Below are 26,157 nucleotides of genomic sequence, written 5' to 3' on the forward strand. Positions count from 1 at the left end.
AGACCCCCGCTTTTTCAAGAGAGTTGTTCAATTGCAAGGAAATCTTCTGTAACTACACAAGACACAATGGAAGCAAAAACGATTTGATTCACTCGAATCGCTTCATGAACTATATAGCCACAGTTTGCAATTGCATTCCTTAGTATATATAAGAATAAGTTCACAACCATCGTTTTTAGATATAACCTACTCAAGTTCGCAGACTGGGTTCGTGGACTTAAGTTCCCGGACGGAGTTCACAAACTCCAGCAGAATTTCTCGGTCGAGAACTTCTGCCAGTTCGCGGACTGAGTTTGCGGACTTGGCTCACGCCACTTTTCCGGTTCCCTTGATCGACAAAGTTCGCAAACTTCGGTTCAAGGAATAAGGACTTAAACATATATGTGTTTCCACAACAATGTTTATATCCTCCAATGGTTATTTATATAAACTTTCATTTCAATCATTTGAAACATTCTTAGAGGACGTTGATATTCTATAGTTGTTATTCACAAACTATTTTTCGTCAAAGTAAGTAATTTTCAAAGTGATTGAAACTTGTCATGACTTTAGTCACTAGGTAAAAATGAACTTGGCTAAAGCGAAAGCTTACCACACATATTTCGAGAAATAAATAGGCGAGATAAACTCGGCTCGAAATAGCAAATGTGTATAATCTAAGTCTATATAGCAAAACGACTTTTGTCTCAAGATAGGAGATAAATAGACTTTTGAGTGACAAATAAGTTCAAGTCTCCACATACCTTTTAGTCGATGAAGATCCACCGGTTCCTTGAGTAGTCCTTCGTCTTGTATGATGATTGCCATGTAGTTCTTGAGCTCAACTACACTTTCTATCCTAGTCCGAGACCTTAGCTATAGTAGACTAGAAATCAAGACTTATAGTTTTGATCACTAACATTGAAAAAAATGCTTGAGATAGCAACGCATGCGAGTTCGACCGAGCAATGCTCTAACAATCTCCCCCTTTGTCAATTTTAGTGACAAAACTATCAATACATATGGACAAAAAATAAATAAATTAACTTTTGTAGCTCCTATTCCACATGTCTAATCTTCAACATTACTCGAAATCTTCGTGACTTCCAAGTACTCCAATGATCCCAAAGGTTGTAAGTTCAGCATCATCGTTGTTGAAAATCCGTAGCTATAACAACGAGAAAACAAGAGTTCTCAATCGTTGTTTTACAATGTCATAGTATCATTACACAGCGTCAAAGTTCAATTGTATCACAACTTCAACAACAATACTATGGTGATATGTATCACTCCCCTTAGTCAGTACTCCATCTCACATGGAAACCACTTCCCCTTACTTAATGATCCGAAAACCATATGTATTTGTAGTGTGGACTACATATTAATTCTCCCCCTTTTTGTCAATAAAATTGGCAAAGGTACAAGAACGGGATCCTAATGAAATTTCCGTAAGAGACATTTCATGACCAAAAGAAAGAAACACATATCATCTTATTTATATGCAATCATATAACCGAGGCTAAATGCATTCATCAAGGAGTTTATAAAGATACAACATAACCCTTATAATATTCCGCAGCCGCACTCCCCACAAAGATTTGGCAATTAAGCACAAGTTCAATTAAGAACTCTCCCCCATAAAATGTCATTCCCGAAAGAACAACAAGAGCGACCTTAATTTCGAAAGAAAAGAAGGATTTCTTTGGACATAACAAATCACATACAAGTATGAATTTGAATCCAAAATACTCAATTAAATTAACCACAAGAAAACCCGTGATTAATTTCTTCTAACAAAAACAAGAACATAGAAGATTTACTAGGAAATAAGACCTTTGAAGAATTCTTTATCGTCCCCAAACTCCTTGTCGTCAACAACCATTGGGACATAAGGGCCATTAAGGTAGGAGTTTATATCAATAAACCTTCTTGGATGATGATGTCGAACCAGGGCCTTCTGAATCTCATGAGTCTTATACACAAAAGCTTTTATTTGTTGAATCTCCTTTCGCATCTCCTTCGACTCTTCAAGAACATCAGAAAACTTCTGAGAGTTTGAAGGAACGGCTCTTGGCTTCCTCACATTCCTTCTCTTTCTTTTCAAGGTAGGAGATAACGGAGATTTCTCTTTTTCCTTCATGATTGATGGATTAACAATCATATTAACATCTTTTCCATCAGAAGACATCACGCTTGGAGTATCCATACGTATGTGTTTGTGAGAGGAAATCAAAAATTGAACTCAACAAGTAGTCTTGAGATAAAAAGAGGCTTTGAGGAAGGAAAAAGTAATGTAGGGTTTCAAAACCTTTAAACAGGTTAGTACACGTCCAACTCACAACCCTATAAAGAGTAGAATTGTCGATAATAACCCTCCTTTGTTGATAGACAGGGAAGAACAAAACTAAGAAAAAGAAAGAAAAAACTTTTCCTAAAGCCTGAGAGGTACAAAATAATTGTCTCTTTTGGTCAGGCACATGAGACAAGATATCCAAAACAACACAATCAAGTTGCATTGTGGTAAACAAAAATTTGTCCACCATTTTCCTCTTGAGAGGAATCCACAGACCTCTGTCTATCAAAAAGACTCGACCATACTTTCTTATCTAACGGTCTTGGTTTATCCTTGGAAACTAACTTCTTAGACGAACATAAAATCCTACATACCTCAGCGGTCTTCCGAGCAAATTTAAGCTTATTTGCTAATTGATTTGCTCTTCGTTGAAGTTTGTTGACATGCCTCAATTGGTGTTTGTACTTGTAACACCTTGAAAGTTCATGACCCTTTAGAGAACAATATGAGCACGTCAAACTGGGATAAAAGTCAGGCTTCTGAGATGTGCACGCAGCTAGACACATGGTGGAACCTGAAACATTACAAATAGAGTTTCCAAGAAATGGATCAGTTTTTTCTTCCAGATTAGTTGGGTTTTCTTCTGAAAGAATATCGAGATTGATGTATGTATTGCTACAGTTATCAAAATCAATATTTTCACCAAGAAGTGCAATACTTGATTTCTCGTCTTTATAAGAATCATAGTTGTCAGCCATTTCATCAAGAGTTGCAGCAAGACCTTTGTTCCCAGTGTATTTTCTACGATTTGGGCACTCGTTTGCAAAATGACCAAATCCTTTACACTTAAAGCACCGAGGCATATCCTCGTCATCAGTTTCATCAATATCCCTGTTCTTAGGAGGAACAAGATTATGATGTTTAACTGATGCTTTAGGCTTTTCTCTGGAGAACCGTTTACTTCTCTTCAACAGAAGATCCCTAAACTGTCTTGTGATCATCGAGACTGACTTGTCAAGATCTTCATCTGATGAATCTATCTCAGAGTGATCGTCTTCAGAGATATACACTTTTTTACTCTTATCAAGTAATTTAGTGTTCCTTTTGTGGTTTGAACACAACATCCTTATTTTTGGATGAATGTTCGTGATCAAAGATATTAAGCTTGCCAACCAGCGTATTTCTAGAGAGATTATATAGGTTATTTCCCTCAACGATGGCATGCTTCTTAGAGTCGTATCTAGATGGCAGTGATCTGAGAATTTTCATCATAATGTCCTTTTCAGGAATAGTCTTACACAATGCAAAAGATGCATTATCAATTTCAGACACTCTGTGATTAAACTCATCAAATGTATCTTCATCTTCCATACGAAGGTTTACCCAATCGGAATTAAGGTTTTGAATTCTAACTTCCTTTTCACTAGAGTTACCTTCGAATACGGTTTCTAAGATATCCCACGCATCTTTAGACCTCGTGCAGTTTGACACATGGTGCTGAATATTTGGGGTAATGACATGTATAATGGCATTCAAACCGTCGTAATTTTGCTTTGCAACATTTATCTCGGCAGGGGTGTATTCACCAATATCCTTGGGAACGTTTACATCTCCAACTATCACGACGGGAGCATTATAGCCATTAACAACATATACCCATGATTGAAAATCACGTGCTTGAAGAAAAGCTCGCATAACAATTTTCCACCATAAGCAATTAGAGCCATCGAAGACTGGTGGTACGTTAATTGAGATAACACATCTGTTCATAGAGTCAGATCGCTACAAACACAGACTTGTAAGTTCTTAAACGTGTTTTCCTGCTCTGATACCAATTGAAAAAGTGGGGGTACAACAACTACACCCAATATTTTTCTTAGCAATATGTATGGAAAAACTCCAATATACTTTATAGAGAATCAGACTCAATCTAGATAAAAAGTATATCAAAGAGTTTATATCTCAATCTCTCGATTTTATATATACTCAAGCAAATAGAAATCCGTGAGTCTTTATCAAATACTAGAGAGATAACTTGGATGGTACCAAAGACCAATATCCAAGTGTCAATCAATTTAAATCAACAACCAAAAGGTCGGATATTCTAATTGATTGAACAACGCACAACCTGTGATATTTCAATTATATAACAAAATATAATGCGGAAAAGAAATAACACAGACACCAGAATTTTGTTAACGAGGAAACCGCAAATGCAGAAAAACCCCGGGACCTAGTCCAGATTGAACACACACTGTATTAAGCCGCTACAGACACTAGCCTACTCCAAAATAACTTCTGTCTGAACTATAGTTGAACCCCAATCAATCTCACACTATCCAAAGTACAATTATGATCCTATGTCTCTGATCCCAGCAGGATGCTAAGTACTTGATTCCCTTAGCTGATCTCACCCACAACTAAGAGTTGCTACGACCCAAAGTCGAAGACTTTAATAAACAAATCTGTATCACACAGAAAAGTCTACGGTAATAAATAAATCCGTCTCCCACGAATATACCTACGAGTTTTGTTCCGTCTTTTGATAAATCAAGGTGAACATGAACCAATTGATAAACCGGACTTATATTCCTGAAGAACAACCTAGTATTATCAATCACCTCACAATAATCTTAATCGACGCAGTGAAAAATATATTGCAGAATCACAACCGATGAGACGAAGTGTTTGTGATTTATTTTATATCTTGCCTATCGGAGATATCAATCTCAAGCCAATTATTACAATTGTACTCGTAAGATAGAAACAACAAGATCAGATCACACAACTACAAGAAATTAGTATCGGTCTGGCTTCACAATCCCAATGAAGTCTTTAAGTCGTTAACCTGGTTTAGAAGAAGAAACCAAAGGTTAAAGGAGAATCGACTCTATATAAGCACAACTAGTATCACACAAAAGGTGTGGGGATTAGGTTTCTCAGTTTCTAGAGTTCTCCTTATATAGTCTTTCAAATCAGGGTTTGCAATCAATGTTAGCTTGGTAATAAAGCATTCAATATTCACCGTTAGATGAAAACCTGATTAAATTCAAGCTAATATCTTTCAACCGTTAGATCGAAAACTAGCTTGTTACACACAAATGAAATGCACGTTTCTAGGCTTGTGTAACCGTACCCAAACTTGTAAATTTGTTGGTTCAACAATAGTCAACCAAATGGTTAGTCATATGATCACTTTCATATCAACCATATTTTTCTTCACCATAACTAGTTCAAGTGACTCAAATGAACTAGTTAGAGAGTTTTTCAATTGCAAGGAAATCTTATGTAACTACACAAGACACAATTGAAGAAAAAACGATTTGATTCACTCGAATCGGTTCATGAACTATATAGCCACGGTGTGCAATTTGCATTCTTTAGTGTATATAAGAATAAGTTCACATACATCGTTTTTAGATATAACCTACTCAAGTTCGCGGACTGGGTTCGTGGACTTAAGTTCCCGGACTGAGTTCACAAACTCCAGCAGAATTTCTCGGGTCGAGAACTTCCGCCAGTTCGCGGACTTGGCTCAACTTCGGTTCAAGGAATAAGGACTTATACATATATGTGTTTCCATAATAATGCTTATATCCTCCAATGGTTATTTATCTAAACTCTCATTTCAATCATTTGAAACATTCTTAGAGGACGTTGATATTCTATAGTTGTTATTCACAAACTATTTTTCGTCAAAATAAGCAATTTTCAAAGTGATTGAAACTTGTCATGAATTTCGTCACTAGGTAAAGATGAACTTGGCTAAAGCGAAAGATTACCAACACATATTTCGAGAAATAGATAGGCGAGATAAAATCGGCTCGAAATAGCAAATGTGTATAATCTAAGGCTATATAGCAAAACGACTTTTGTCTCAAGATAGGAGATAAAAAGACTTTTGAGTGATAGATAAGTTCAAGTCTCCACATACCTTTTAGTCGACGAAGATCCACCGGTTCCTTGAGTAGTCCTTCGTCTTGTATGATGATTTCCATGGAGTTCTTGAGCTCAACTACACTTTCTATCCTAGTCCGAGACCTTAGCTATAGTAGACTAGAAATCAAGACTTATAGTTTTGATCACTAACATTGACAAACATGCTTGAGATAGCAACGCATGCGAGTTCGACCGAGCAATACTCTAAGAAGTGGTACGATGATTTAAAACTTCTCTAATCAATTGATAAGAGAACAATATCCTTGTCAAAAAAAATAGCTTTTTTTTAATGATTGATGATCCGGATGATGATAACAAAAACACCATGCTTCATAAAAACACCATTCTTAATCAAACTAAAGTCTAAAACAAAAACATAATCAGAACTATAATTTAACAATAAAATAAATAAATAATTATTACGAAACAATTAAAGTTGCATGTGGAAGAGGATGGCGAAAAGGATGAAGTGGATGACGATCTTTGGAAAATTATAGTATAACTTTTTTCTTACTTCATCAGGGGCCTGGTCTCCTTTTATCTGAGTACCATCCCTTAAGAATGAAATGATGTTGATTTCAAGTTATCTCTTTAGAGAAATAAGCAATCATAGCTTATGAAACTTCGAGTTGCGATTGATCTTGAAGAGGATGAAAATCTTTGGGAAACTATTATAATATAACTTTTTTCTTACTTCATTTTAAATTTAAAAAAAAAACACCATACTAATTCAAATTAAAGTGCAAAATAAAAACTTAATTAGTGCTAAAATTTAACAATAAAAATAAATAAATAATTCCTATAAAGTGACTAAATATGGATGCCGAAGAGGATAAAAAAAATGATGAAGAGGATGTTGAAGATGATAAAAAAGAGGATGTTGTAGAGGATAACGAAACTTCGAACTGCGATTGATCCTAAAGAAAACTTCAGTTCCGTCCTAAAATCAAGATTGACAAAAGTCTAACGCATAATTCCACTTCAAAATCAAAGTGGTGCGATGATTAAAAACTTTTTCAAATCATCTAGTCAGAGAACAATATCCTCGTCATTTTTTTTAATGGTAATTGATCGGGATGGTCATAAAAAAAACACCATATGCTTAAAAAAAATAAAAATAATAATAACAAAAACACCATTCTCAATCAAACTAAAGTTTGGAACAAAAACTTAGTTGATACTAAATTTCAACAGTAAAATAAATAAATAATTCCCTAGAAAACAACTAAAGATGGATGCTGAAGAGGATGACAAAAAGGATAATAATCTTTGGAAAATTAGTATTTTTTTTTCTTACATCATCTTGGGTATGGTGTCCTTTTATATGAGTACCATCCATTAATGATGTTGATTTCAAGCTCTCATATGGAACAATAAGTAATTATAATCTTAAGAAATTTCGAGTTGCGATTGATCCCGAAAAAAACTTCGGGTTCATCCTACAATCAGGATTGATATAAGTTCAAGCTATTATCCCTCTTAAAAATCAAAGTGGTATATGCTGATTAAAAACTTTTCAAATTAACTAATTAGAAAACCACTTTATTTATTTATTTATTTTCATGAATGATGATCCAGATGATCATAACAAAAACACCATGTTCAAACAAACAAAAAAAATACAAACACCATTCACAATCAACCTAAAGTCCGAAACTAAAACTTAATGTATACTAAAACTTAATAGTGAAATAAGTTATAAACAACTAAATGGATGTTGAGGAGGATGTTGAAGCAGATGAAGATCTTTGAAAAATTATAGTATAATATATTTTTTTTTACTTCAACTGAGAAATACAATACAAATTTTTGGGTTCTGAAGTAGAAATGCATCACAGTACCAGTATTCGAGTCACAAATATATTTTGATTCATGACGAAAATTTTGGTCACAAGGAAAATGACCTTAAAAAAATTTGATGTATATCTTGGGACAATAATTCACAATAATAAATTTTTGGGTCTCAAAATGCGGATTTTGGATACAAAATATATTATGGGACACTGATAATCTATTTTTCACGATTTTGTATTTATATAGTAGTAGTGTAATACGTAGTTCACTATCGCTATTTAGATATAACGATGACATTTAAACATATTGTAGCTTATGTAATTCTGATTATGAAACTAGAGACCATTTGTTTCTGTTTTTTGATTATGCTAGGTCTATCTGGCTTGGGCTATGTTAACATTTCGAATATTCAGAATCATTATACAAGATTTTTGACGTGGTTATTAGTTGGTTTAATCCCGATGAAATAATCTTTCTATATCTGTTCTTCATTATGAAGAGCAAGATTATAAATGTATGATTACTGTTTGGTTGATTTGGAAAGACAGATGCAATCTGATCTTTCAAAAGATTAAGCTTAACAGGTTGCATATTTTAGATAGAATTTCTCCGCTATCCAACTAATGTTTATCTTATATCAATAATATCGTTGTTAATTTTACAGCTAATGTGTAGGTAAAGGAATTGATTTAAGATTTCATCAAAATTAATATGGATGCATCTTTTATTGAATCTCTAGTTGTTGGAATCATTGGACTGATCATTAGGAATTTTACACGGAAAATTAGGAGTCAAATGGAGATTCTATGATGGTAGGATGGATTCAGAGACAGGAGCCAAGCAACTGGAGTGCAAGGCAATGGAAGGGGCACTAAAACCAGTTTAGGTTTTAGAAATTTAGTTTTGGGGTATATGAAAATGAGAAAGTAGTGAATTCTATTAATGAACAAAACCCCTATGTCCATTAATTTAACCAAGGTATGATGTTTGATATTAAGAATAAAATATCAAGTAACAACTTATGATTTGTAAGAAGGTTCATAGACTAGGAAATAGTCTTGTTCACTCTCTTGCAAAGAAGACAAGGGATGAAAGTAATAACTTTGATTATTATGATCTATTTTCACGTGACATTCGTGAATGGCTGTAAAAAGGATTCTTGTTGAGTTCTGATGTTGCGACTATACTCCCCACGCACAGAGTTTTTCGCCCGTTAGAATCTTCTTAATCAATGAAGTCTTCTCTTTTGAATGAAAAAATAAGAAAAAACCTTGCTATTTTTTATGGTGGGTTTGTCGGTAGAATTCATCATTTTCTGGAATTTATAATCGCATGGGATTACAAATTTTGGGATTTATATAAATCTCTTGTGTGTTTGGTAACTCAATTAATTATAGAGTTTTCTTGTTTTAAAGTTTTTGTACCGCTTGACATTACCCTCAAATCTTAAAATTGCACATATATGAAATTTAGAGTTAAAAAAAAATAAAAGGGTCCATAAATCCCTTGATAAGTTGCCCAAAAAATCTAAGGGGGAGGGGTCCGACTCCATAAGGAGGATTTGCTAGAAAACTGATTCCCCTGGAAAACATGTTTCCAAGGATTCGGGCAACCAAACATACAGAGGAAAACATAATTCTACCAAATTCCATGGACCCATAAACTCCACCTTTAAAATTGAACGATTTTTTGGGGACCATGGTTTTTTGGGAGGGCCATGGTTCTATTTTTAGTAAGCCATTTAGAAGTAAATCTAGGTCACTCCTTATCTAGATATTTATATTAATACCTAAACTACCCTCCTGATTAATTTTGGATAATGATTAGTGAAATCATTAGTGAAATTGTAGTTTCAGGAAATCCTACACTACACCCCTCATATGATTTCATTATTACTCAACTCATTTTTAGGTTTACACTCTTAATTTTATTGATCAATCTTTGAATGTTCTTACAAGAAAAGATAAAGGAATCAAGAATGACTTCTGCTCTAGACTTTCTCTCTCCTATTTACTTGTTTCTTACTCAAAAAGATCTCTCTGTTTTCTTTACAACTTGAACGACTATTTATAGGGAAATACATAGTGGATGACAGCTAATCTGTCCTTTATTTTCGGGTATGGTTTGCGACATTCTCACAACCTTACAAATGTTAATTTCGCAAGCTTTCTAATTTTCGCAGAACTATCACATCTTTCTCGTGATTCTAGCTGACGTCGTTTATCGTATCATTTCTGAAATTGTTCTGCGACGCTGTTGTGTTGTGTAGTTGATAATTTCGCTGAGACATTATCGTTGCGAGATTCTGATCCTACATCTTGCCTCTTCTCATATCTTATCTGCAAAGTAGAGAATGATGTGAGAAATGCCACAGCTGTTCATCTCTTCATATTCTGCATTTATCACACGTATTCTTTCTTCCATCTATTTCTTGACACGTCTTCCGTAACCGCTGCTTTTCAACCGCTCACATCTTTTCGTCTTAATTATGTTTATTTCTTCGATTAAAAAAAATCTTCTTTATATACTCTTCTTTCCACTTTCTTTTTACTTTCTCTTCTGTTTTTATTCTCTCATCTCTGCAACTCTGTTATTCTTCTGCAAGTTCTGCTACTGTAATTTTTCTCCCTTCAATCTTCTTACTTTTTATTCATTCCCATACTCTATATTCAAATATGGCTCCAAGTGGTCATAGACATTAGAAGAATTTAAAAGATGTCCAAAAAGATCTTGCTGATAAAGGTTTCACACTCTCTACCATTCCTGGTGAAAATGCCAAATCAATTCTTTCTGTCAAACTTTTCTCTGATCAATACTGTGATGATCAATCAATCATAATTTTGCTAGGTCAGATTCTCGCAGGTCTCCCTATTCTTCTTTATGACCCAGATCTTCCTTTATTCTATGAAATTCTCGCTCACCAGGATTTTCGCGAGCTATCTTCCAACTGAGTGGGGATTGCATCCGTTTGATGCTAGAGTTCGCTAACCGTGGTGCTGGTAAAGGATCTTTGTACTCTAAAGAATTTAGGGATCCTAAATTCGCATACCTAGAGATAATTGCTGAGAAATACACAATAGCGAGTTTCTTTGAGAACTATGAACTTATCTCCATGAAGAAAGAGAATACTCGCTGGGGTATTCACTTAAAAAGGAAAGATAACATTGATGAAGCTAAAATTCTCATGCAAGATATTGACTGGCACTCTGGTAAAAACACAACTCCTCGCCAATCCAAAGATGATAAATGGTGTGTTTTTCCTTTAATGCTGAAAGGACCTTACATTGCTGGGTCAAATGTTCTTCCTGCGAATCTCGCTGCTTATCAACCTTGGGTTTTCTCTTGGCCCGATAAGGAGAAAGAGGTATGTTTCTTCTCATTTAGTTCACTTTAAATTTCCTTATTTGTCTTTATTATTTTGTTCGCTAACTCTTGCGACATTCTGCAGATCCAAAAACTGAAAGATAGTTATAACATGACTGAGAAAGCTAGTACTATGTTAGCTCTTCGTTCGTACACAGATGAGGTAAGAAATTTTTCCTTATGATTTTAAACTATATACTGTTGCTTCTATTTCTTATTTCTATCTGTGTGTGAAGATTATTGCTGAAATAGAAGAGCCTGCTGATGTTGCGAAGACTGGTGATAAAGGTAAAGGTGCTCTTCGTAGAGAAAAATCAACTGCTCCTCCTTCAAAGAAAAGGAAAGTCCGTTCTTCTTATCCTTCAAATATTCCTCCTCAAGAAAATTCCGAAAATGACAAGGATGATGAGGACAATGATGATCTTGTCGCAAGTGAATATTTTCCACCTGAATCTTCTATGGCTAAGCTCTCTGGCCTCTTTTCTGATTCTCTGCAAGGAATGGGAGATAACCAATTCTCCAACACCTGCAAGGCTCTCGCTGCACTTTGCGATGTCCCTTTACTGGATGGTGATAGTTCTCTTTGTGGAGTTTCTAGATCAGTGACTCCCGACTTCTTGCATTCCCTCAATAGTCTGGTATATTTTTATCCTTTTATTTCTTCATTGTCATAACTCAAAATTTCTTTCTATATTAATACTTTTTTATATTTTCTCGCAGGCTGGAAAAACTTCTTTCGTTGTTGCCTCAGATCTAGAGAGGAGACGCGAAAACCTTGAAAAGAAGAATCTTCAATTTCACACAAAGAATGAAGAATTGGAAGCTGAAGTTAAAGGTCTTCGCGAGAAAAATAGACAACTAGAAATTGATTCTTCTTCGTATAAGAACAAAATCTCTAGTCTTCAGCAAGCTAATAATCATCTTTAGGGTATGTTACTTTTATTTTTTTCCTTCATTCATTCATCCTGTTGTTTTATCTTATTTAAATGATCCTTTTTGCAGACATTTATGGTCTTTCTGATGAAGCTACCCTTCTTCGTTCATTTCCTAATTCCTTGGATAATGATACCCTTCTTGAGCGTCTTAACAATTCCTTAAATAACTTCTCAAATGATAGAATTTCATATCTTTCTCTAAATGAGCCTAGATCTAAATTTCGCCTCTTAGAAATTAACCATAGATCTAGTTTAGGCTTAGACAACCGATTTAAGCGTCTCCTTCTTGATTCTAAAGAGAAAACCAATGAGTTAAGAACCAAAATTAGCAGTCTCATAGATGATAAGGATCACATCTCTGATCAAGGTGCTAAGGCTTTGGCGAAATTCCAAGAGACTCTTCTTGAATTTCAACTTGAACGAGATGAAGCTAACCGCAAGAACATCGAACTCTGCGAAATGGAAAATCAAATTCGTTCCCGTCTTCTTATAAGTAATGAGGATGAATTTGTTTGGGCTGCAAAAATCTTAGATGATGCCAGAAAAGATTTAGGTGTAAATGTTAGTCTCCAAGTTGAGCATACAACCTTGATTAGAGATATGATTTCTGACAGCGAAGGTTACTAATTGCTCTTCTTTACTAATCTTTTGCTTCTTATGAATTTTCATCAAGTTAATAATTGATTGTCTTTTGCTCGCAGATTCTGAAATTAGATATCGTGAAAAGATTGAGGAACTCGAAGTTGAAAAGGAGGAACTCGCAAAGAATATTTCTTCTCGCAACGACAAGTATTCAAGATTAAAGAATCAAATCAAGATCACTGTTGCGAATTTGAAGAATGATGCTATGCATTTTCACAATCAAACTATCCAAATGCTTCGTGACGATCATAATATCCCACATTCTGATTATCCTTGTCTCTTGGAAGAAATCCCACAGAATACTCCCAGTTTGATTATCTCTGATAGCGAAGCTGATGATGAAGAATCTGATGGTGATGAAGGTTCTGATGGTGATGAAGGTTCTGACGCAGACGAAGAAGGGAACAAGTCTGATGAAGATAATGAAGGATCAACTAAGAAGTAGTCTTTATTTATTTCTTTGATTCTTTGTAATACTTGTACATTTATTCCTTCTTTCTGTATATTTGTGTTTCTTTCATTTTGACCTGCATTCATTAAAACAATTCTTCCTTACAATACAATTAATCTGTAATCATTAATTTTTGAATCTTTGAGTAAATCTATCATATGGAGACAAATAACATTTTCTAATTTCATACATTCCCATACTTGCCTCTGTTATTTGTATCCAAATGAGAGATTTTATAATTTTTTCTTATTTTATGCCTCAATTTCACAGTTAATTATGTATAATTTCGCTATCTTATGCGAAGTGAATTTTGATTCTTTTCAAAATCTTATTCCTGTGTGGTCTTATTTTGCCTTCCTAATTAAAGGTCTTATTATGCCACCTCTTGTCATTGCGACAAAATCGCAGGACGTCCTTGCACTTTCATGCAAAAACCCATTGATCTTGCCTTAACTTTTTCTTTTGTATTATGGCCTCTTCAGGAATGTTGCGACAATATGACAGGTCTAAATATTCTTGCGAAAATAAAGCCCCATGATATTTCCGTCTTGCGACGAAATCGCAAGACGTCTTCGCACTTTCATGCGAAAACCCATTGATCTTGCCTTAACTTTTTCTTTTGTATTATGGCCTCTTCAGGAATGTTGCGACAATATGACAGGTCTAAATATTCTTGCGAAAATAAAGCCCCATGATATTTCCGTCTTGCGACGAAATCGCAAGACGTCTTCGCACTTTCATGCGAAAACCCATTGATCTCGTCTTATTTTTTTCTTTTGTATCATTGCCTTTTCAAGATTGTTGAACAAATATGACAAACCTTAATACCCTTGCGAATAAAAAGCCTCATGACATTTGCATCTTAAGACACTTATCAGCTCCCTAATGGAGGGTGGCGCCCTTATCCCCCCTGGTTGCCCCTTCAAGGAGGCGTACTTCTACCATACAAGGTTAGCTCCTCCTATCCAGTCTTAACAACAACCAATTGTTTTCGCAGCCTCTTATCCCTTTTACCTATAGGGCTTATGGTTACGAGACTGCACCCTAAGTGGGGTTTTCTTCAGGCCGAGTGCAGTATAAGCCAAGACTTATCAGGAATGGAAAAGTACGCTTCAAACGTCCCTGGCACTCTTGACTCAACCGTTTACCTCGGCGCCTTGATCAGATCTGCACTCCTTGGGAGAGTCCTTATTACCTTAGTCGCCCAACCTAAGTCATATGCTTAAGATGAGAATCCAAGGTGCCTCTCCCGGATGGGATTTATTGACCCCAAATCTCCATGACTCAGGTTCCGGTGGCGGTGTAGCCTTTCCCTGAGCCATGCAACAGGTACCCCCTTATATGACGTACTTTAGGTCTTACATTTGCCTCTTATGAAATTGTATTCGCGAACTAGGGTGTACGCCATAAAGGTTCGCCTCTTTCTCTTTTGTCATTTTTCTCTGATTATTTTCTGTAAAATTCATTATCTCTGCGAGAGTCTCGCATATCACCATATTGTATTTGGATTTCTCAATCTCAATTTTGTCATTCAATCAAATGTATTTTTGAGAATTTTACTTATTGCGAGAGTGTCGCAACAACTTAATCATTCATACATTTCTTGTTTTTATTACCTTTGCCATCCTCTGCTTCTTTATTATTTTCTGCTACTGCTTCCTTGGTAGTGGTATGTTCATCATTTTTATTCTGAGCTAGCATTAGTTTCGCAACATCTCTTCTCCTTTTTTTTTCGATTGAATCCACCATCAACCTCTCACTTCTCTGCGTATCTTTGATTTTGTGTCGCCAATTTTCCTTCTTGTTTGCTCTTCCTTCGCAAGATTCTATCTCAGTTTCGTAACACCTCTTTCCTTCAACCCAATCTCCCTTTATGATTCCTACACCACTGGGGTGAGGGAATTTGATGCACTGGTGGAAAGTTGAAGCTACACCTAGAATCCCATGTAGCCAAGGTCGACCAATTAACGCATTGTAGGGTGATTCTACATCAATGACACAAAATAGATTTCGGAAGATATTCCCTTCAATGGAATTCGCATAGTAACCTCCCCTTTAGGCTTGTTAGCAGTACCATTAAAACCATATATCCTATATGTTGATGGTATAAGATCATCATCTCTTCCTCCCATAGTTTTATAAGTATGATAAAATAAGATGTTCACAGAGCTTCCAGTATCGATTAGAATTCTATTAATTTCCCATGAATCTTCAATTTCATCATCCTCATCTTCTTTCGGTTTTGGATTAATTTCTAATTTTACCACCAATGGATTATCATGCACCTCTTCACCTTCGGGAATCTCTTCTGCGGTAAAAGAAATAATCTGTTTCTGCCATTCCTCTAGTGGCGAAATTTTCGCAATATTCATAATTTATCTTCAATCGTTATCTCTTGCGAACACTCTACTCAAAACATTATCATGAAAATCTTCAATTGTCTTATATGAATGTACGATAGAGTGACATAATAGATTTTTTGCTTTTGCACCAACTTCTATGAATAATGTTTCCTTCTTTTTCATCGTGTTCACTTTGTGATGCTCTGGTGGTGGTGGCAGTGGTTGAGATTGTGGATGCCCTACCAAAAAGTGGTTTAGTTTTCCTTGATCTATCATTCTCAAAATAATTCTTTTTACATTTCTGCAATCATTTTTTGTATGTCCATGAAAATGATGATAAGAACAAAACTCATGGCTTCTGTGGTTTGGAGGTGGTTCGGTTCCCATGTTCCATGGTGTTGGTATATTCTCCATCAAAATTATAGCTTCCCATATTTTCTCCACACTTGCATTTATAGGTGGCATCTTGATTTCTTCCCATACTACCTTGTGACCTCCTTGTTCTCTATTATAGTTTTGTCTTTGACCTCCATAAGTTTCTTGTGGTTGATCGAGTCTTTGAATCTTGTTATTTCCACCACGATTGTAGAAATTTATTTCTCTTTCATACTCCTCTTGATCTCGGCTTCCCATAGTCACTAGTTTCTATTGACTGTTACCCGTCACCTTCTCTTGTTGTACTTGCGAAGTATTCGCTACTGTATTTATTAGCTTGGGTAATAAACTTGCATTCGCTGTTTGTGAGTTGGTGTTCGCAACTGGATATGATTCCATTTCATTTTTCCTTCCTCTAGAGTAATGTATTCTTCTTGAAGTTCTCGCAATTCAGTCATTGTGATCGTATTCTTGACTCTGAAAATTTGGACATACAATAGGTTTGTTGCAAACATAACATTGATAAATGATAATATAAGATATCTCTCATCTACACGACCCGCCATTTCGTTGCACATAGTTCTCCATCTTTTAGTCAGGTGTTTCAAACTTTTGCCAATCCTCTATTTTAATCAAACACATCTTCTATACCAGGTCGCGAAGAATTATTACTTATATATGCCCCTAAGAATGTAGTCTGCAAATGATTGAAGGATGTTATTGTGTTCTTTGGTAGACCTTCAAACCATTTTAACGTCTCTCCTGTTAAGCTGGATGCGAAATATTTGCAAAATACGACATCATGATTTTACCATTGTAACATCCACCTCACATAGGCTTTAATGTGTTGAATTGCACAAGTTGTTCCATCAAAAATGCTGGTAAATGCGGGCAAATTGCATTTCGGTGGTATTCCTCCTAATTGTACTTCCCTTGTAAATGGAGTTTTCACAGCTTCTTCTATTGCTTCATCCAATTGTGTTCTGCCTACTTCTCCTCTATTATTTAGCATTCCTCTCATTTCTTCTAATTCTTTCAAGATTTGTTTATTTACACCTGAATCTTGATCCATTTGTCTTTTTAATTTCGCCTCTCTTCTTCTGCGTTCATGTCTATCTTCTCTCGCAAAATTTTGCATTTCTTCTTCATTATCTTCATCTCGTCTTCTTCTGTGAGTTTCTTCTTCACCCCTATCTTGAATTCGCAAATGATTATGTCTCTCATTTTCCCCTTCATGATTTTGTTCATTTCTTATCAATTCCATTCGCTGTCTTTCAGCTATCCTCTGTACTCTATCATACTCTTCATTGAGATTATCGTTATTCCGGTTTTGTGTACGCCTTCTTTCTCGATTGTCGTGATTGTTCTGGCGAATTGTCTCCTGAAGCTCTTGTTCTTCCATTTCCGATCTCAATCTTTCATGTTCGCAGATTAAACGTGCTTGTTCAGCATAATGTCTTTCAATTTCTTCTTCAATCGTTTGTTGATTTCTTTGAGTTTCTCTTTCATGTAAAATTCTTCTTCCTTCCTCTCGATTTCCTTCGCCATCTTGGTCATTTCGTCCCTGAAGTTGTCCATTCTCTTGATTTCTACCATTTTGCCCATCATCAAAAGTTTCATTTTTTGGAACGTAACGATCATCAGCTCTTTCTCTATTTTCGCGATATTGTTCATTAGGATTTGATATTTCTTCTTGAATATTGTTTCCAGCATTGATTGTGGGTGAGTTTCGCCTCATTTATCTTCTAGTTGATCTTGAATATGATTTTGTAATACTTCTCGATCTTCTATTTTGTAGTCTTATATTCTCCATCCTTAATTCATGATTTTGCCTTGTTAGATTTTCACGTTCTTCTGCCTCAGATCTTCTTTCTTCATGTATTCTTCGTCTCAACATTTCTAACGCTCCAATTTCCTCATCTCCATGAATTATTCCTTCATCTGCTTCTTGATTTCTCTCTTCCTGTCTATGGTTTCTGTTTTGTTGCTCTTCTTCTACTTCTTCTGCCGAATTTGATTGCCAAGTGTGTATACTCACCCTATCATAATCTGTATTCCTCCCTTGAACTAGTGTTTGTTGAATTGGTGGTTGAATTTGATTTTCTCTATTACTTCTCATTCTAGTAGATTCTCCAATTTCACTTCTTTCTCTCCCAGCAATTCTCTTGCTTCTTCTAACAGTAGTCGGTTGTTCGGATGTATTTCTTCTTCTAGCCATTTTTTCAATGTTAATAATATTGCAAGAAATTATGGAAAATTCTTAATCAATCACTCTAAATCTTCACAAATCTCAATACTAATTTTTAGCTTTTTCTAGAATAATCTTCAATACCTTCCCTGTTTCTAGCGCCATTATGTAGTTGCAGGAAATACTACACTACACCCCTCATATGATTTCATTATTACTTCACTCATTTGTAGGTTTACACTCTTAATTTTATTGATCAATCTTTGAATGTTCTTACAAGAAAAGATAAAGGAATCAAGAATAACTTCTGCTCTAGACTTTCTCTCTCCTATTTACTTGTTTCTTACTCAAAAAGATCTCTCTGTTTTCTTTACAACTTGAACGACTATTTATAGGGAAATACATAGTGGCTGACAACTAATCTGTCCTTTATTTTCGGGAAATATTGATCAATCTTTGAATGTTCTTACAAGAAAAGATAAAGGAATCAAGAATGACTTCTGCTCTAGACTTTCTCTCTCCTATTTACTTGTTTCTTACTCAAAAAGATCTCTTTGTTTTCTTTACAACTTGAACGACTATTTATAGGGAAATACATAGTGGATGACAGCTAATATGTCCTTTATTTTCGGGTATGGTTTGCGACATTCTCGCAACATTACAAATGTTAATTTCGCAAGCTTTCTAATTTTCGCAGAACTATCACATCTTTCTCGTGATTCTAGCTGACGTCATTTATCGTATCATTTCTGAAATTGTTCTGCGACGTTGTTGTGTTGTGTAGTTGATAATTTCGCTGAGACATTATCGTTGCGAGATTCTGATCTTACATAAATCATTAAGCTAAAGAAGTAGAATTATTGAGAGAGTAAAGTTAGAGAAGATGAAGAAGAAAAACATGGAAAATATTTTTTTTTGAGTTCACTAATCTTGAGTATTCAATTGATGATAGCACATATGAATCTTCATCTCCTTCGTCTCCTAGAGTATTTGTTAATCTTCACAATGATCCGGATATGAGTTATTTCTTAGATGGTGATTGTATTCTTCCCCAAACTCAATCTCAAGATGAAAACGATGGACTTTACCAACCACCACCGGAGGAATAGCATTTGGGTTATCAGGTATGCTTCAAACTTAGATAATGTTGGTTTAATTGCTCCAAACTTTCAAAAAAATGAAATTTTTTATGTAGATTTGGGCCAGTTCGGTTACCATTGTCAAGAACATGTAACCGAACACACCTGAAAGTGTAGTTCGGTTACGTTTTCCAAACACGCAGGTTGCCGAACTCGCTCGTTAATGGAGGTTTTGGTCGTACAGTGTAATGTTCGGTTTGCCCGCAATGTAACCGAACTTTAGGGTCTAGAAGTTCGGTTGGTTCGCAAACTTTTGTCCAAAAGCGTATCTAACCGAACTCACCGATAAAAAAAACCCCAAAGTTACAGTGCTATATTCGGTTACCTAGTATAAAATGGTAGGTAACCGAACTTTGAACTTAACAATTTATTTGGGTACATCTTGTGTGTTCGGTTACATATCAAATTGCTCTACCAACCGAACTTAAAGTTCGGTGATATCCTTATTTTGCGAAGGAACTGAATTTATGGACTTGTGTTGTTCTAATACAAGGAGCTCGGTTAAAAGTATTTTTTGCGAATCAACCGAACTCTGAGTTCGGTTAAGAAAAAATTAGTTCGTGATAACCGAACTTTTTGCGACGAAACCGAACGTTTTGCGACGTAACCGAACTAAAAGTTCGGTTGAGACTTGTTTTTTGCGACGTAATCGAACTTTTCCCTGAAAAAAACCCTCAATTAAACCTCTCTGCAACTTCCATTTTCAACTCATTTTGATGATTACTTCTCATTTATCAACCAAAAACGAATGACAAGTAATGGGTTTGTGAGAATATCTTTGTTAATGTTTTAAATTAAGCTATATATATAGAGGTGGTGGTGGTTGGTGGTGTTGGTAATCGGAGGTGGGGGTGGTAATCAGTGGTTGGTGGTGGTGATAATCGGAGGTGGTGGTGGTGGTAATCGGCGGTGGTGGTGGTGATAATCGGTGGTGGTGGTGGTGGTAATCGGCGGTGGTGGGCGGTGGTGGTAATTGGTGGTTGGTGGTGGTGATAATCGGAGGTGGTGGTGGTGATAATCGGCGGTGGTGGTGGTTATATATAGGTGGTTATTATGTTGGTTTTAAATTAAATTGGGTTAAGGATAGGTTAGTCATTTCAACACTTTAGGATACCCCATATAACTATAGGGAAGATGGCCTAATAAAACCATGTTCCCCTCAAAAAAAAAAATATGGTCCAAATCATTCTTAAAATTCCACGTCCAAAGTCCAAACCCCCCATTAGTAAATTTAAACTAGGGGGTCTTTGCTCATATATTCACGGGCCTCATATTGGTCGTGTTCCTCTTACTCCCATCGACAAGGCCCATTTAAGTTTTCAAACCCTGTACTCGGCTTAATAAATAGCGTGCCCGAAGCATGTTTGTGTTCTTAAATTTTTTGGAAACTTCACAAGTTTCCTGAGCGAAGGCTTCATAAACCCTTTCGTTTTCCCTATTACTTCGTCTCCGCATTCAGGTTCTTTCTTTTTCTTTGATCATCTGTTTCTCATAACTCGATTAAATTAAGGTGTGGAGTAGAGATACTAGCGTCCAGGCACTATGGGTTCGGTCCATACAGAGATTAAGTTGGAAGAAGGATGGACAATAATCCAAGACGGAATTACAAGGCTGATAAATTCTTTTGAAGGTATCCCTGATCAATCACCATTCGACGAGACTTTTAAATCTATGTTGTACAGAACAATTGTCACTATGTGCACTCAGGTTCCTCCTAACGAGTGTTCTAAGGAGCTTTACGATAGATACGAAAGCGTCATTAAAAATTACTTGCAATCGAAAGCTCTACCAGCCATACAAGAGAAGCAGCATGATTACGTATCCATGTTACGTGGATATGTTAAGAGGTGGGAAAATCATAAAGTTACGGTAAGCTGGCTTTCTCATATTTTCTCCTATCTCGACCGTTTTTTTATTCATCAAAATTCACTTTCATCGTTGGAAGATGTTGGGATTGGTTGCTTTCGTAAAGTTGTTTACGCGGCGATGAAAGTTGAAGTTAAGGATGTTGTTATCTTGTTGATTAATAAAGAACGCGAAGGCGATGAAATTGATAGGACTTTGCTCAAGGATGTGATACAAGTTTTTGTTGATATTGGTGGGAAGGTGAATAATGCACAGAGTATGGAATACTATGTGAATGATTTTGAAGAGGCGTTTGTTCTTGATACAGCCGAGTATTATACTCGGAAAGCTGGTAATTTGATTGGAGACTATATGATGAAGGCTGTGAAACAGGAGAAAGATAGGGTTTCTCACTATTTGCACTCTAGTACAGAGGAGAAGATGGTGTTGGAAGATATTCAAAATGGCTTATTATGGCTCGACGACTTCTTGAAAGGGATTTTAAAAAAAACACCTTATTGAGGAGGCAAAATCTTTGATAATTGTTAGGAAACCAGCTGCTATTCTGTGTGAATTGTACGACAGGTGACCGTTTGTTTTTTTATTTTGAGTCAGATCTGACTCAGACCTAACCCCTAACTCATGGGATCAAGCCAATAACTCATATTTTTCGAGTCAAATATATTGAGTTAAATCCAGATGAGTCATGTGATATCAATACGATGCAGATGAGATGAGTTTGGAGAAAACAAGGCGTTGTATGAAATTCAATTATATATGAACCTACCTCAACTATAACTGTGTGGGCTGAAATGAGAACCTAGCTCTAGTCCTCGACTCCTCGGTCACTATATATTTCATAACTCGACATCTGGTCGGGCTTAACTAGACTCCTCCTTGTCCCTATAAAAGCAACTTCATTGAGTCAATTGTTTTTCTCGTCTTCGGTCTTTGGTCTCTGTCTTTACTGTGAGTGTTAGGGTTAGGAGAAACGATAGTTAGGGCAGAAAATGGGGACGACGAAGATAATTGAGCTGGAGGAAGGATGGGAAATCATTCAGAATGAGATTACAAAGATGATTAATACTCTCGAAGGTGTTCCTGATTCACCAAATTATGGTTCAATTTACATGATGAGTGCCAAATAATGTATATATTTATCCCTTTTTGTTGGCATTTAACTCATCTTTTGTGCAGTAATTCTACATTTTATCCCATATTCTGTATTTTCATTGTTTTCAAGAATAAATATTTTTATTAATTAATTTTGCATTTTTAGGTAATAAATAAAGTCTGGATGACTTGCGGAGCAAAAAGAGCTGAAGAGTGGTGAAAAGCCGGGAGAAATCACGCAAGGAAGCCGCGAAGAATGGTGCGCACAACCTCATTTTCTACACACAAAAACGCCTCCGTTCTCAGCCATCAGATCAGTTCTCAGAAGCATCCGACGGTCGCTCCTTCATAGAGCATCAAAATCTGAAGTCTCTGCCAAGCACCACAGCGCTGAAATTCCAAGCCTTCAGATTAGATGGTAGTTGAATCCAACGGTTGGTCCCTTGCTGTTCATCAAAGTTTGATATCTCCGCCTTACACTACAGCACCTAACCTAATCTAGCACCGTTCGTTTCGTTGTATCCCTTCATCCGACGGTCGCTCCTCGCTTTCCTCCGCATCACCGTCCGATCTACCTACCAGCTCCACATCTCACGGCTTAGTCTCGCTGAACATCAAAAATCGATGAACCCGCCACACACTGGAGCACCAAACCCTATACCAGCTACCCAAACAGACCCTATCCCTAAAACTATCGGCTTCCCCTTCTTCTCCCCCTTCCTTCTCCTCTGCAACTCCACGACCACCACCTGCTCCGCCACCAACTCTCTGTCACCACCTCAACCATCATCATAACCACCACGTCCGTCAAAGTAACCTAATCCCATCAGTTTCCCTTCTCCTTAGCCACCTATTTTCTCAATTTCTGCACGTTCTCTATCAGAAACCCTAGCGTGTAAAATTGGGAAATTAGGTCGAAAGTGAGAAGCAATTGGAGGCGTGGGGAGCATGAGAATACGAATAAGAAGCATGGGTCGAAGTCAGAAGCAACTTTCATCATGATTGGTGAGATGAATTTAAAACCCTAGTTTTACTGTTTTTGGGGGAAATTTAGGGATTTGGTTTGTAAACCCTAATTGGGTGTCCTGGGTATAAATAGGGGATATGTATTATGTGTAGAGGGTGTTCTTGGACTAGCCAAGTTACCAATTAGGTTTAATTTCAATTTTTAGTTTAATTCCAATTTTAATTTCACTGTTAATTTTCAGGGTTCTTGTTTTGCAATTTACATTCCCTGTTTAGTAGTTTAAATGTTTGTTATGTTCCTGTTAATGTGCTTGTTTTCATATCCTGTTGATGATCCTGTTAATGTGCTTGTTTTGATGCATTGTGTTGATAAGTTCCTTTGATAATGTTCCTTTGTTAATGTTCCTGTTAATGCTAGGCTAGAAGCCTTTGAAGCACTGAATTGATTGAGTAATGGAAGAAATCAGTGCTCAACTGTGCTTAAGATTGATTGTACTGTCAAAAGACAGTCAATGCTAGGAGCACATCAGTTGAGCAAGCTGATTATCTTGCCATTCCATTTTTGTATGCTTAGGATGCACTGATTTGATTGAGCATTGGGAGAAATTAGTGCTCATAGCAAGCTAATTCTCTTCCCATTCTTTTTGAATGCCTAGAGCCATTGACTTGGCTTTGTTTCTTTTTCTTATTCATTTTCCTTAGCTATCTCCACATCCCCTGCCCTTGGCTTAGGCCTTGGTTCACTTGCATTGTTCTTTGCTTTTGCCCTGTGTTGCCCTGTGTTGCTTCCATGTTCATTTTGTTTGCTATTTTCTCCTGCTGCATTCACTGCCTTGTTGTGCTGCTGCTGTGCATTCTCTGCCAAGCTGTGCTGTGCTGCCTTGTTCACCCCTAGCTGCCACTGCTGCTGCTGCAACCCTGTTGCTGCTGCTGTTTTTCTTCCCCTTGGCTTGTTCTGCTGTTGTTGCCTCACTGCTGTGCAGTATTGCTGCTGCTGCTGCTTTCTTTGCTCTGCTGCTGTTGCTTCCTCTCCAAAGCCCAGCTTTCAAAGCTCAAGTTCAGTCCAGTTCAAGGCCTAGTTCTCAGTTCACTACCAAGCCCAGTTCACAAGTGAACTATTAAGGCCCAACCACAGTTTAGGTTAAGGTAAGCCCAAAGGCCTAGCTAAATCAAAACTGAAGTTCAGTTCCTCAAAGGCCCAAAGGCCCAGATCCTTGACTGAATCCAAAGCCCAGTTCACATCAAAAGACACTGAGCCCAATTCACAAGTGAACTGTTGAGCCCAAGTTCAGTTCACTGTTAGTCCAAAGCCTAGTGCACTTCAAGACCAACTGAGCCCAAGCTCAGTTCATTTCATTGTTAAAAACAAACCCATTAGACCTAATTTACTCAAAGGATAATCAAAGCCCAACAAATAGCAATTTAGAGCCCAAATAGCTAAACACTACAAAACACACCCGATCTCTGTGGATCGACCCGTACTTGCACGAGCTACAACCGACGACCGTGCACTTGCGGTATTACTGTAGGCCCGCGTTTCATTGCGCTTCATTTTTACACACATCTCCGGGCCCACCAAGTTTTTGGCGCCGTTGCCGGGGACCATTCTGCGATTTAAATATAACCATCTTCGGGGCCTGCCAAGTTTTTGGCGCCGCTGCCGGGGAACATTTTGCATTTAAATTTATTATCTCTGAGGCCCACCATTACACAACAATTTTCAATATGTGCAATTAGAAACCTCCTTATGATTATTCTGGGAAGCTTTATGAAAGATACAAAGGCGTTTTTCATGATTACTTGACTTCTAAAGTTTTACCAGCTATTCAAGAGAAGCAGGATGATGTATCTATGATGCAAGAACTCGTAAAGAGGTGGGATAATCATAAGGTTATGGTAACTAAGCTTTCTCGCTATTTCAATTATCTAGATCGTGTACACATTCCTCGAAAAATGGCAATCGATGGTTTATATGTTCCAGCGTTAAGAGATGTTGGGTTTAGTTGCTTTCGTGAAGTTGTGTATGAGAAGATGAAAGTGAAAGTTAGAGATGCTGTTATTGCGTTGATTAATCAAGAACGTCAAGGAAATGAAATTGATAAGACTTTGGTGAAGAATGTGTTAGATATTTTTGTCGAAATTGGGAAAGAGTATGGTAAAGAAGATGAGTTGGATTGTTATGTCAATGATTTTGAAACTGGATTTTTAAGTGACATGGTCGATTATTATACTCGGAAAGGTTCTAATGAGATTAAGGCTGCAGAATGTTTTCAAAGGGAGAAGGATAGGGTTTCTCACTATTTGCATTCCAGTACTGAGAAGAAGTTGTTGAAACTAATGTCAACTGCAAGATGAAACTTAGCTTATATAAAGACAACTCTCTTTATTGATGTTTAGAAAATCTCTCAAAACTAAACACAAGCTCTAATCTTGCTCATATGATCAACCACAACTATGGTGAATATATATATATAGAACTATGAATTCCTGTTCCTAGAACTATTACCTTATTACATGTCTTTCCTTTTCTTAGAACTAGATGACTTCTAATTCCCTTAGGATTACATCAATTTCCTAATCTTGTCCTAACCAGCTTGTTAGTGACTTCTATGTTGAAGTTAATCCAACATTCTCCCCGTTAAGCTTCAACCTTATCCGTGACATATCTTGTACTCCAATCAATTGTCTCATTTCTTCAAAATTGATCCGAGCTAATTTCTTTGTCAATATATCTGCTTTCTGCTCAGTTCCTGGTATGTGTTCAACGTTGATGATCTCCTTCTCGATACATTC

General features: G+C 36.5%; 1 protein-coding gene across 1 annotated transcript; it reads left to right on the forward strand.

Annotated features, from left to right (window-relative positions):
• Window positions 1–20,982: 20,982 nt before the first annotated feature.
• Window positions 20,983–25,719, forward strand: LOC113337441 (putative cullin-like protein 2). Its single transcript, XM_026583117.1, has 2 exons — window positions 20,983–21,729; window positions 25,102–25,719. Exons 1-2 carry the CDS (start codon window positions 20,983–20,985, stop codon window positions 25,717–25,719), a joined length of 1,365 nt encoding a protein of 454 aa, XP_026438902.1.
• The last annotated feature ends 438 nt before the right edge of the window (window positions 25,720–26,157 follow it).

The sequence above is a fragment of the Papaver somniferum genome, unplaced genomic scaffold (genome assembly GCF_003573695.1).
Source record: "Papaver somniferum cultivar HN1 unplaced genomic scaffold, ASM357369v1 unplaced-scaffold_16, whole genome shotgun sequence".
Classification (NCBI taxonomy): Eukaryota; Viridiplantae; Streptophyta; class Magnoliopsida; order Ranunculales; family Papaveraceae; genus Papaver; species Papaver somniferum.